An 11,976-nucleotide genomic window follows, 5' to 3' on the forward strand; every position below is an offset into this window, starting at 1 on the left:
GGTTATGTCTCAGAAAAGTCAGCTTATTGTCACAATGAGAAAAATCTATCAAAAACCATCATTAAAATGACACAAATTTTCACAGGAAACAACAATTACCCTTTCTTTAGGCTAATGACTGATTTCAGTTCTAATAAAATACTGCAAATTCAGGTTTGAACAATATGAAAAGAGACTATCTAATAAGGTGGCCAACATACACAAGAATTTAGAGATGGTTTATGACATAATAATATTTAGGAAGAACCTATGTGATGGAACAATAAAGAGCGGTTTGGAAATGCTTTTACGACAAAGAATACTATAGAATTATTCACCGGAAATATTGGTGACCCCACATCTATAGAAGAACAGTTTTTTTTTGTTAATAATACAAAGTGTATTTGATGTACGTTTCTTTCGAAAACTATAACAAATAGTTATTTTTTCTTAAACTAATAATGAAATTATGATAAAAAGTAGTTAGCATAGTAATCATGTATAAATCATTCCTTTAACCAAATATTATTTATACGGGCAAAGATTTATAATTCGCATCCGCTGTTTTTCATGGTGCGTATGTGTCATGGCTTCTTTCAAAGTACTGGATATGTTGTATTTGGCATGTGCATAAGGAAGCTAACTATAGATTAGCGAACAATAATTTCTCTCTTTAGGATTTCATAGTTTTGATTTCTCTGTTGAGGCTGTTAACTCTCTTTTATATGATGATGCCAACGGGTCTGCGCGTCTTCGATCCGTTTGGTTGTAACTGGTTTAGTTTTCTTTCTTAATAAATTGCGGGATACTTCGTTAACCCGTTTTATCTGGCCATACACACCTTCTACAGCTTATACGGTAAAAAGTGGATACTGGTTACTCATAACAAATAATTAATTATTCAATTGAAAAACAAATCGGTCCCTAGACTAGGGAGTGACGTAACGGCCTCGTGTAAGAACTATCAAAGAGATACAAAACCTGAAGAAAAAAAAAAGAATAATAATAATTGAATCAGATTTTGTCGATGTTCTCAGAGACGTTCTTCATACGTGGACGGACTTCAGGGTCACCTTCGGTACAAGAGAGAGCTAGATGAAAGACGGACAAGACTTGTTGCTTGGCGTAAACTTCTTGAAGCAACATTGGATCCACCATATCGGACAACGGAGTCTCCTCTTCAAACCCTTTCCTCACCCACTTCACCAAATCCGGTACCTCGACTACGAGTGTGGACGACGAGGAGCTTGGCGGGGACGAATCAGGAGACTTCCCGGTCAGAAGCTCCATAAGCACAACACCAAACGAGTAAACGTCCCATTTTTGAGTGGGTCTACCTCCAGGGAGTCGGGCCTCAGGTGCTTTATAGCCATTAGATCTATCCGAGGGTTTGATAGAAGTGTAAGGTAGAGCTCCGCCCAAAAAACCGCCAGCCGAGGAGGAGGAAGGTTCATTGGAGGAGGCGGAAGGCGCAGTGATTGTGATGAGACGTGTGAGACCAAAGTCTGAGATGTAAGGAGTAAAAGAAGAATCAAGAAGTATGTTAGAAGGCTTGACGTCGCCATGTACCAACTTCCTTGGACTACACTCGTGTAGATAAGCTAGCCCACGCGCTGCTCCTTTTGCAATCTTTAGACGCGTTGACCATGTTAGGCTCGGTGATGGTTGACCGTTCCTCCCTATTCACACACCCAAACAAAAAAGTATCAATACTAAAACAAAATAATGAGTTACGATAAGAAAAGGACGGGTCAACTAGAGGATCAGGGAAGTGGGTGGGTATATAAAATCATTACTCGTAGCCCACAAGTAATCCTCTCTCATCATTGTTTCCACACTCCTTTTTTTTTGTTTTTAACTAATTACTTCTACACTAAGGCTCTACCACACTAAATCATACTAACACTTCAATTTGTTATTCGTACATGGAGACTTATCTTACAAGGTATGTCTCTCTTTTACATGTTACTTGTCTAAAGTCTAAACTAAAAAACAAAAAGATGCCTAAAAGAGAAAGAAATCTTGGTTCAATAGGATATTGGAATGTATACACATACACACACAAAAAAAGGGTATCTTTCTTTGCCACTGAATAAAAACAAAATAAGATTAAGACCCCACTAGGCACACAAACTATCTCAGATCTAAAACCTCATCTCACTAATGTCTTGTCTAGGGTTGACAAAGTCAAAGTCAACCTACATTCTTAAAAAGTCAATAAGAAAATAACCAGTGGAAAAAGTAAGGTTTTTTTACCTCTAAGAGCATCGGCTAAACTACCATTGTTGACAAAATCACTGATCAAAAGCTTCTCATCAGGAACCCAATAATAAGCTCGTAGCTTCACCACATTAGGATGTTTCACTTTCCCCATAGCTTGAACCTCCGCCACAAACTCCTTATACCTCTGTTCCCCTCCTTCCCCAAGTCGCCTCACAGCTACAGGAACTCCATTCCCAAGCACTACCTTATACACAATCCCTAACCCACTCTTCCCCAACACATAAGCAGAAGCTCTCAACAACTCATCAAGCTCAAACGAGAACCCTTTATCAATCGCAACAAGCTCTCCATCTCCTTTCCATTCTCCTCCTCCTCCTCTCTCATTCTCCTCCGCTTCTGAATCGTCTACTTCTTTCGGAAACCCCGCGATACAACAACAAGACTTCCCTTTCTCCGAACCACCACCACCACCGAGCTTCTCGTTCCCTGTGCAGCTACACCCTCCTTCAGAGTCTTTTTTCTTCCAGTACAAGTAAACTATCACTAGCCCAATTAAAGCTACACTCCCCGCATCAGCCACCGAGATCAACACGATCAACCCCGTGCTCAACCCTCTTCTAGAATCCGACTTATTCACCGGCGTTTTCCTCGTCTCCGACGAGTTCTGATCAGAGTCTTTACAAGACTTCTGGAGAGGGAAACCACACAGTTTCGGATTATTAAGAAACGCGGTTGGTCCTTGGTTAGAGAAAGAACCAGACTGAGGAATCTCGCCGGAGAAATCATTGTTCCGGAGATCAAGAGAGACAGTAACCGGCAAGTTCCCTAAAGATTTAGGGATTTCGCCGGTTAAGTGGTTAAAAGAGAGATTAAGAGTACCGGAGAGAGACTTAAGCTCTCCGAGATCTTTAGGTATCCCGCCGGTGAATTCGTTAGCAGAGAGATCAAGCTGAGCTAAATTCTTCAACTCCGGCCAGATTTCACCAGGAACCTCACCGGAAAATTTGTTAGCGGCGAGGATCAAACGCTGAAGCTGTTTACACTTGTTGAGATCCGGTGAGAGTGTTCCGGAGAGCGAGTTGCTAGACAAATCGAGGTTCTGAAGCTTCGCGGGTTTACAGATGGAAGGAGGGAGAGCGCCGGTGAGGTTGTTACCGTAAAGGAAGAGACTATGAAGCGACGTCGCGTTAAAGAGCTGAGTAGGGATCGAACCGTGAAGCTCGTTGTTATGGAGGTTAAGACGACGGAGGTAAACGAGGGAGCCTAGCTCTGAAGGGATGTAGCCACGTAGGTTTTTTCCGGCGAGTGAGATTCCGACGACGCGTGAGACGGAAGTGTCTGAGATGTTCATACATGAGATTCCGGACCAATGACAAGGATCGGAATCGTTTTCGTTCCAGTCGGAGAAAGAGGAGGAAGAGGATTGATCTACGGCGGATTTGAGTGAGAGTAAAGCGACACCGTCGGGGGAGAGAGAGTGTGATGGAGATGTGTTGAGGAGAAGGTGGAGAAGAAGAGAGAGAAGGATCATCTCTATGGAGTTTTGTGTTTGGAATAAACAGAGAGAGAGAGAGAGAGTGAAGGAGGAAGAGGAGTTAAAGACGATGTTGAAGGGAAGGTGACAAGAGAGATTGGTTGGGGTGTATTTATTTATGTTAGTTATACTTTTTTATCATATTGTAAATCAATTTTAGACAATAACATCAATTATTTATTACTTCCCTAATTATTTTAACGTTACCATTTTTTGTTATAATGTTTGCCAAACAACTTAACTGCCTTCTAAATTTTGATTAGTGAATCTCGTATTGATATAGTATGGGAATATCTTATTTTCGTTGTAATTAATTATGACAACGATACTAAAAACGGTGTAAAACAAATATTCTTAGTTTTTTTTTTTGTGTATCTACATTTTACTGTTTTTATTAAACTAATTATATATATCGTTTATCGTTTATTTATTTTACTAAAAAAACCTTATACCGTTTTGTGTTATTATTGATTGCATCCAAAATCTTGTATTAGTATAGTTACATTGATAAGAGATGGATTCATCATTTTCTAGTGAGTATTGTAATTTGGACACTTTCGTGAAGAAAGGGTAAAAAAATATGACATGTGGAATTAATTGCCACAAATTAAATTAGAAAATAAGTGGTCCTCACAAACATGGATTTTAACCTAATCCAAGCGTAGATTAGGGTGATAAACAGAGGGATTAGGTGTACGGAATACAATTTGTATCAGTAGTAAACTCCTTGGGAACTGTTTACTGTCCTGTCCTTCGCTTAGCCGCCGATCTAAATTCCATGCCCTTTGACACGTGCTTCGTGGTCTCTCAAAGTCTCTAAAATATCATACTACTTTTTTTTTTTATACTACTCAAAAGATTTTTATTTTCTAACCAAACCCGTTTGTATTAAAAAGAGACAATAACAAACCCATAAAGGGTTGATCAAAAAGATTAAAAAGAACTTTCAGTAATTGACAACGACGAAACTTAGACTGTATTTGGGTTGTGTTTGTTAATGTCATCATTAAAACACGCTTAGAAGCAAACTAAAGCATGAAATCTATGATATTATACATCTGATCTAATATGAAATTATGAGAGGCAATTTTCAAAATGAGATTTAAATCATGTGATTAATTACATCATCATGTGTCTACAATTAAGTAATTATATTCACCATTTTGGTATGTGTTTCTTTTCCCGACCAATGTACGCAACTGTAAAATATACATCTACATCATACTTGTTTCTGTCATGTGGTAGTTCGATTTTGTAGAGTGGACCAACAAACCACCCGATCACGTACGTACCACCATACATATATTCTATCGGTACGGTGTCTATACGTAACACATATGTAATTGATTCAAGAACATCGAAAATATACCCAACTTCAGTAGCTCTTCGATGCTGAAAAGGACACTAGTTAACCATGTGTCATTGATTCAAGAACTATGAATTCAGGTCCATTAACTTCTTAGTTGGAAAAAAAACAATTATGGCTATGATTGGTAGTGTGTATTTTAGAAAAAATAAAAAATAAATAAAGAGACAAATAATAACTCTAGCTCCACCAAATTAACCAATCAAGTGAAAAAAAAACAGAAGATTTTTCTTCTTCCCAATTCCCTCAAAAAGGAACAAAATCAAATAATATTTTCGAATACAAATTAGAAATTACTACATGGTGAAAAAAATTGGCAAATTTTCTCTCCTTTTTCTTATATTTTCCTCCAACCTTTATTACTATAGACAATATATGTGAAAAGGAATAAAGTAGAAAAATGAGTATATAGATTCCTAGTTATAATGATGATTTGGATTATATATTACAAGTTTTACACCAAGAATATTAATGATGAGAACAGCATATATATTGAAAGAAGATGATGTACTCATTGATTCCACCATTTGGATGAGTTTCTCTCAAGAAACCGTAATCCTTTTGCTTTGCACCCAAGTCATGTTCTTTTCGATTATCTTAATCGTTAGGTCTGTCTTGTATTATTTTCTCTTTAGAAGAACAGAGGTAGACCCGAGAGCATAATTTTATATGAAATAAATCAATGAATAACAAACTTGTGTATTTTATATCTAAATCTGAACTCTGAGGCCAAACAACATCTAGTAGCTGGTTTTCTACTAAATTTATTTATATAAAATTGTATATGCTGCAGATAGTTCAGTATCACATTAACTAGAAATAGGCTCACACGATGCGCGAGATATATTTAATTTTATTTTTATTAATTATCATATATTTTAAATTCAGAAATATATTTTTTTAATATGAAAACTATATGATGATGCCTTCTACAAAAACTATGTTATGTTTAGTGACTTTAGTGCAGTGGCAGGACTCCATTTGTAGAAGGCATCATCACATCCGGGATCGAGTCCCGGCTTCTACGAATGTAGGAATTTGGCTAATGGGCCGGCCAGTTGTGGGCCAATGGTTGAGAAAAAAAACTATGCTCTATTTTAGAGTAAAAAATAGAATATAAATTGGAGATAGTCTTAGCACACATGAGATTTGTGTAGAGACCATATATCAGACATTCGAAACGAAATTATTGGAAATTGTTTACAAATATTACCAAATAAATCTCATCTTTCCTTACATCTTTTCCAAAGCTGTAATATATGGATGCGATCAAGACTTATATGATCGTAAAGAAAAATAATTGATAAATATTTATCTTTTTGCGAGTGGTTTTACAACTTTATATATTCTTTAACTCAATCTTGATATTTGATTTTCTTTTTGACTCCACAATATGTTGCTACGGTTTGATTTTCTTCAGTTAGCCTCCTAACAAATATCTTGTGAATTAGAAACTCTATATGAATGCTTAGAATGTGTTATACTTCTATGATGATGGGTTATTTCTCAGTCATTGTCTCTATTATTCATTATGTTCTTTTAATTATCAGAAAAATGAACTCTCCAACATTTCAATTGGTGTAGATGGAAGGGAAGAAAAAATTAGAAAAATTGATATCAACAATAGATACATTCCAATTATTTTTCTGATATAACTACATTTCTAGTTTATTTTAACTTACATCTAAATGCTTTTTCTAATTAACTATATAAAAACGTATACTATCTATATGTTGACTTTTTCATCAGATTTTGATGATTTTAAAATAAGATATATGAGGAACAAAAATCTGACCGTCTCAAATTCATCCAATCAATAAACTAAACTTCTAAAACTTGAATTTTGTACTATACTAATGAGATTATGAATCTAGACAATATGTTTTACAAGGTAACATAAGAATCACCAATGATTAGTGTTTACTCTCTAATCTTGTAATCACCCTTAGTATAAAAAATTGGAATAATGCATATTAAAATATGGCTCATATCATAAAAATTTATGAAATATCTTATACTATATCTCACATTAAATTTTGAATAAAATTCATGAAAAGAAAAATGTGTCAAATTTAATATTTTTAGATTCGATATATTATATCTATTTTCTAATCATTTTATAATAAATACTATAATTACCATTAAATTATTTTGTGAAACTATTGTTTCCTAGTATTTCATGGGTGATTAAGCAATTATGTTATTTTTCTTTTCTTTTAGTACATACGTTTTAAAGACAGTCAAACTGTAACTTATAGAATATTAAATATAATTTAATTTAATCTGAGTTTTGTCTTTAATACAATATATATGATTATTGAATACAATGTGATTTTTTAAATATATTAGAACATATTTTATATTTTTAAATTAGTCTGTCATAAATTAATTTGGCTTCACTTTTTTTTTTTTTTTTTGCCAGCAAGATACAAAATTAGTTCAAACGAGCCAATTAGATGGAAAATTGTTCACATAGGTAATTGGAAGCGACTCCACTCTAGCTCTGCGCAATTTGGCTTCACTTTTTATTTTAAAAATATGAAAACTTTTTTGTTTTAATTGGTTCGATCAATAGTTTCATTTTTATCTGAGTTTTGTCTTTAATACAATATATATGATTATTGAATACAATGTGATTTTTTTAAAATATATCAGTACATATTCCATATTTTAAAATTAGTCTATCATTAATGAACTTGGTTTCAATTTTTACTTTAAAAGTATGAAAACTTTTTTTTTGTTTTAATTGGTTTGATCAGTAGTTTTATTTTTAAGTTATATGGTATATGCTTTTATTAGAAAATATATTATATGTTAAAACTAAAAAGTTGGAAGAAATATATTTTGTAGCAATGTGATTTTTTTTTAAAAAACCAACTATACACCATATAAGATATAAATAAAATAAAGTATGTAAAAATTATTTAATTTATGATTAATGAGAAAGATATGTGTCACAAATATAAAGCGCCAAGTGTCGTATTGACAGACAAAGTTAGAGAAAAAAATTTCTCATATTATATAAGATAACATTAGATCTAATCACGATGTAATAAATGGCAAAAAGAAAAATTATTTCTCAACTAAAGTTTTTTTTTAAAATCACTACGTACAGTAGCTTGGATTAGTAGCAGCTAGTTTGTTTATAAGATTGCTTTTCAATTTATATATAGAACCTTAAATATTACAGTATTGTTACTTATTTCACATGTTATCCTTTGAATAGGGTCTTCTTTTATGAATTCAGTTTAGAAGAATATGTATAAGTGATCCAATTGTCAGTCTTCTTTAGGAGTCGCATGAGTAGTGGATCAAACAAAATCTGGACACTCGAATCATCTTATGTATGAAGATACTTTATATACCACATGTTTGAGTAAGTGTATGTAATCCTAATTCCCACATGTATAATCCGTGTAACGAACTAACGAAGTAATTAAACATTTCAAGTAACAATGGGATTCACATACTATAATCAATTTGCTTATATTCCTATTTTTTTCATTTCACCTTGCTTCCATCCCCGTGATAGTAACTCTATTCACCGTTACATTTTCCAGCTCCAGTGGCTCAACCTCCATCTCCGGAAAGCTTCTCCGGGGGCCATCATAGAAAGCAGGCTCTTTAGGCAAAGAAAGTGCATTATTGCCTTCGCCGTATATCATCGACACAACGTCTAACATATTTGGTCTATCTTCTGCGTTTTCTTGTACACACAACAGAGCAACTTGAACGCATCTCAACACTTGAGGGTAATCAAGCGCAGAATCTCCCAAAGACAGATCTATCACCTCGGAAACTCGGTTGTCTTTAAACAGATTCCACACCTGAAAAACAGAGTTTCAAAGATCCAAAGCAAGCAAGCAAGATGAGAATGTTAACAAATGAGAGAAAGAAGTTCAGCTTTTACATGAACTATGAGATTCAGAGGTCCTTCTGAGTCATGGTGGAAGCTATTGTTCTTCCTCCCACAAATGATTTCGAGCATTAGAACTCCAAAGCTGAACACATCTGATTTAGCCGAGAATAGTCCTTCTCTAAAGTACTCCGGAGACATATAGCCACTACACATAAATATCAAATACAAGAAAGTCTATTAAAATCTTGATACAAGAATCATCTCATTTGTTTTATAGTCAGTCTTAACTTACAATGTGCCGGCAACTCTTTTAGTATTGGCTCTGGTTTCTTCCGCTCCAAATATACGAGCCATTCCAAAATCCGATATTTTCGGATTCATATCCTCGTCCAACAAAATGTTACTGGCTTTGATATCTCTATGTATCACTTTCAACCTTGAGTACTTGTGAAGGTACAAAAGCCCTTGAATTATTCCTTCCATGATCTTGAACCGTAGCGTCCAATCCAGAACGCTTTTCCTCAAGGGATCTGCATAGATTTGTTAGACATTTTTCATATGAGTTATCTATAGATTTTCTGAACCTTTTAATAAAAGCTCACCAAAAAGGAAGTAGTCAAGACTCTTGTTGGGCATGTACTCGTAGATCAACATTTTCTCATCCTTCTCGATGCAGCATCCTAAAACCTGAACAAGATTTGTGTGTTGAAGTTTCGCAATAAGCATAGCTTCGTTCTTGAACTCCACTAAGCCTTGCCCAGATGCTAAAGATAGTCTCTTGATAGCCACTTCTTCCCCATTTATTAACTTACCCTTCAAGAAAGTAGCCGAAACGTAAAAAAATTTTTTTGCTTAAGTTAATATAAAAAAAAAATATGAAGAGTATGGACTATACCTTATATACAGGACCAAAACCTCCTTCACCGAGCTTGTTTGCATCGGAGAAGTAATCTGTTGCCAATTCTACACTTTCAAAGCTAAAAATCTGAAGCTCGTTATTATTCTTCCTTTCACTTCTCTTGTGTTGGCGTCTCCTATCAATTCCCAATTCACGTAGTAACATTTCTTGGTCTAGTGTTGAACCAACCCTCAGTGATAAAAGTCTCCTCCGTATGAAACCAATCACTAACATTTATTAATAGCCAAAAATCACATACATAATTCTCAACTCAACATGGTTATTTTTAGACATGCTTATAAAAAAAAATTTACGTACCTTGTGGAGTGATTTCTCTCCATAAAAAGTAGAATATTCCCCGAAATATAACACTTGCTAGATTCAAAACAAAAAGGGTAAACTTGTTAGTAAGAAAAAATTTGGACAATTAGTGTTTTGAGTAATTCTGATACAGTTTTCCTACTAATATACCTTTTACTTTAAATTTCTTCAACACAAGATAGATTATAAACCAAATCATAGGTATCATTAGGCACAGTGATGCCACAACAATATACCAAGCTTCCACCTTTTTCTTCTGTAAGCCTAGCACATATCAATATTCCAGAAAACTTAAGTGTTCAATAGATTTGATGCAGGTAATAAATTAAGCGCCGCCAAAACAAAAAACAAAACGAAAACAGATTATATATTTCCACAAGTTATGTACCATTTACACGGATGTATATTGTCCTAGGTCTATGAGAAGACGACCTGTTGTTAGTAGGACGAGTACTCCAGATTTCGCATCCGGTACCATCTAGGTTGGCTGAAGCATAGGGAAGACAAGAAGAGTTTTGTACACATATAGCTTCGCAATCAACTAAACTTAACCTTCCACCAGTCTCATTAAGTACAAAACCATTGCTTGGAGAAGAAGATACTGTCACTCTAAAAGAAGTGAGCCCATATGAGTATGGCTCATCCGAGACTACATAACCTGCTGCCAAACAATTTGGATTCCTAGAACTTTGCCATGTAGGTTGCTGCTGATGAATCTGCGTTCTACGCAAAAAGCCTTGTTGGTTTATCATTATGGTGGGAAAAAATGTTCCGGCATCGTTCTGATCACCACCTGAATACGTAAAATATTGTCCACTCTTGGTTGAAACGAAGGAAAAGAGGAAATCACATTCGTTTAATTCCTCTACAGAAAACCGACCCTTGTACCAAAGCCCACTTGACCAATACATTTTTCCACGCCACAAGATGGTCAATACGTTTGTAATATTAGCATCCATCCCAAAGACAAAAGATCCAGAAGCAGGTAAAGTATCACCTAGCCATGATGTAAGTTCCCATCTCTTCCCGGTTTTGACATCGAACCCTAGTTTCATCCCTGGAAGAAGTGTATCAGTTGGATAATCGAAACTTTGCCACAAAACCCTCTTCATCGATCCATCGGGATCCATCTCTTGGAGCTGAAGGTTTCCAGAATCCAAAAGCTTTAAGGTTGTGTTTCTTGTGGTTTCCGTAGAGCTTAGCTCAAGAAGCATGTTTGATGATCCTCTTAAAATCCTCAATTTGCCAAAAGAATCCACTGTGAGGCTTCCAGAGTGGTTCGAGATTGGATTGTTACGGTTAGCAATCCAGACAGGTCTGTCCCGGACATCAGGATCAAAATAAAGATCGTTGAACCAAATCCCAAGATACAAGTTTCTTGAGTTCTTGAAGTTGAAAAACTTGAGTTTGAAGATTTTGAAAGCAGAGACGAGCTCTTGCCCTTCTTTCAAGTACTGGCCCTGATGAAGTGTATCTGTTTCACTCCATGATTGCCTTAACAAGAGAGAGAAAATAAAAAGAGTGAGAAAGATACCATTTGGCCACATACTTAGAGACAATCTGAAACTTTGGAAGATAGATTATACTTCTCTGAAAAAGTGGGTTTCAAGACATATATCTTTTGTGATCAAAGTCTAACTCAGAAGTTCAACTCTACGCTTGGAGACAAATTTGAAGTCTTGTCCGTTGAAGTTTCCGAGCTACTACAGCTATTACACAACAAATTAGCAACCAAGGAGGAGAAACTAATTAAGTTGTATTATATTTCATAAAGACAAAAAAAGTCTTTCACAGGT

The 11,976-nt window shown here is 35.1% G+C and overlaps 2 protein-coding genes across 3 annotated transcripts; both read right to left on the bottom strand.

Annotated features, from left to right (window-relative positions):
* Positions 1–855: 855 nt before the first annotated feature.
* On the bottom strand, positions 856–3,925 carry LOC104787762 (receptor protein kinase-like protein ZAR1). The gene is made up of 2 exons (XM_010513392.3): positions 2,236–3,925; positions 856–1,658 (listed from the first exon to the last, which is right to left on the bottom strand). The coding sequence occupies exons 1-2, from the start codon at positions 3,731–3,733 to the stop codon at positions 994–996; spliced, it is 2,163 nt and encodes a 720-aa protein (XP_010511694.2). The 5' UTR covers positions 3,734–3,925; the 3' UTR covers positions 856–993.
* A 4,502-nt stretch (positions 3,926–8,427) lies between these two features.
* On the bottom strand, positions 8,428–11,976 carry LOC104787763 (G-type lectin S-receptor-like serine/threonine-protein kinase At1g67520). Of its 2 annotated transcripts, XM_087451087.1 has the most exons (9): positions 11,767–11,976; positions 10,569–11,674; positions 10,331–10,444; positions 10,178–10,234; positions 9,857–10,086; positions 9,564–9,774; positions 9,254–9,491; positions 9,013–9,166; positions 8,428–8,929 (listed from the first exon to the last, which is right to left on the bottom strand). In XM_087451087.1, exons 2-9 carry the CDS (start codon positions 11,392–11,394, stop codon positions 8,609–8,611), a joined length of 2,151 nt encoding a protein of 716 aa, XP_087307213.1. In that variant the 5' UTR covers positions 11,395–11,674; positions 11,767–11,976; the 3' UTR covers positions 8,428–8,608. The 2 variants fall into 2 exon arrangements, with proteins under 2 accessions (XP_087307213.1, XP_010511695.1); XM_010513393.3 differs by having other exon boundaries at positions 10,569–11,972.

Source organism: Camelina sativa, chromosome 5, assembly GCF_030686135.1.
Source record: "Camelina sativa cultivar CO46 ecotype springtype chromosome 5, ASM3068613v1".
In the NCBI taxonomy this organism is placed as follows: Eukaryota; Viridiplantae; Streptophyta; class Magnoliopsida; order Brassicales; family Brassicaceae; genus Camelina; species Camelina sativa.

What these genes read in the sequence shown, in the direction of transcription:
- LOC104787763 (XM_010513393.3), bottom strand. Translation starts at nt 11,727, where the DNA reads ATGTGGCCAAATGGTATCTTTCTCACTCTTTTTATTTTCTCTCTCTTG. An exon ending in AAAAGAGTTGCCGGCACATT is followed by an intron (nt 9,167 to 9,253) that starts GTAAGTTAAGAC and finishes ATTTATGTGTAG; the next exon opens with TGGCTATATGTCTCCGGAGT. An exon ending in CTCTGAATCTCATAGTTCAT is followed by an intron (nt 8,930 to 9,012) that starts GTAAAAGCTGAA and finishes TCTGTTTTTCAG; the next exon opens with GTGTGGAATCTGTTTAAAGA.
- LOC104787762 (XM_010513392.3), bottom strand. Translation starts at nt 3,733, where the DNA reads ATGATCCTTCTCTCTCTTCTTCTCCACCTTCTCCTCAACACATCTCCA. An exon ending in TTTAGCCGATGCTCTTAGAG is followed by an intron (nt 1,659 to 2,235) that starts GTAAAAAAACCT and finishes GTGTGTGAATAG; the next exon opens with GGAGGAACGGTCAACCATCA.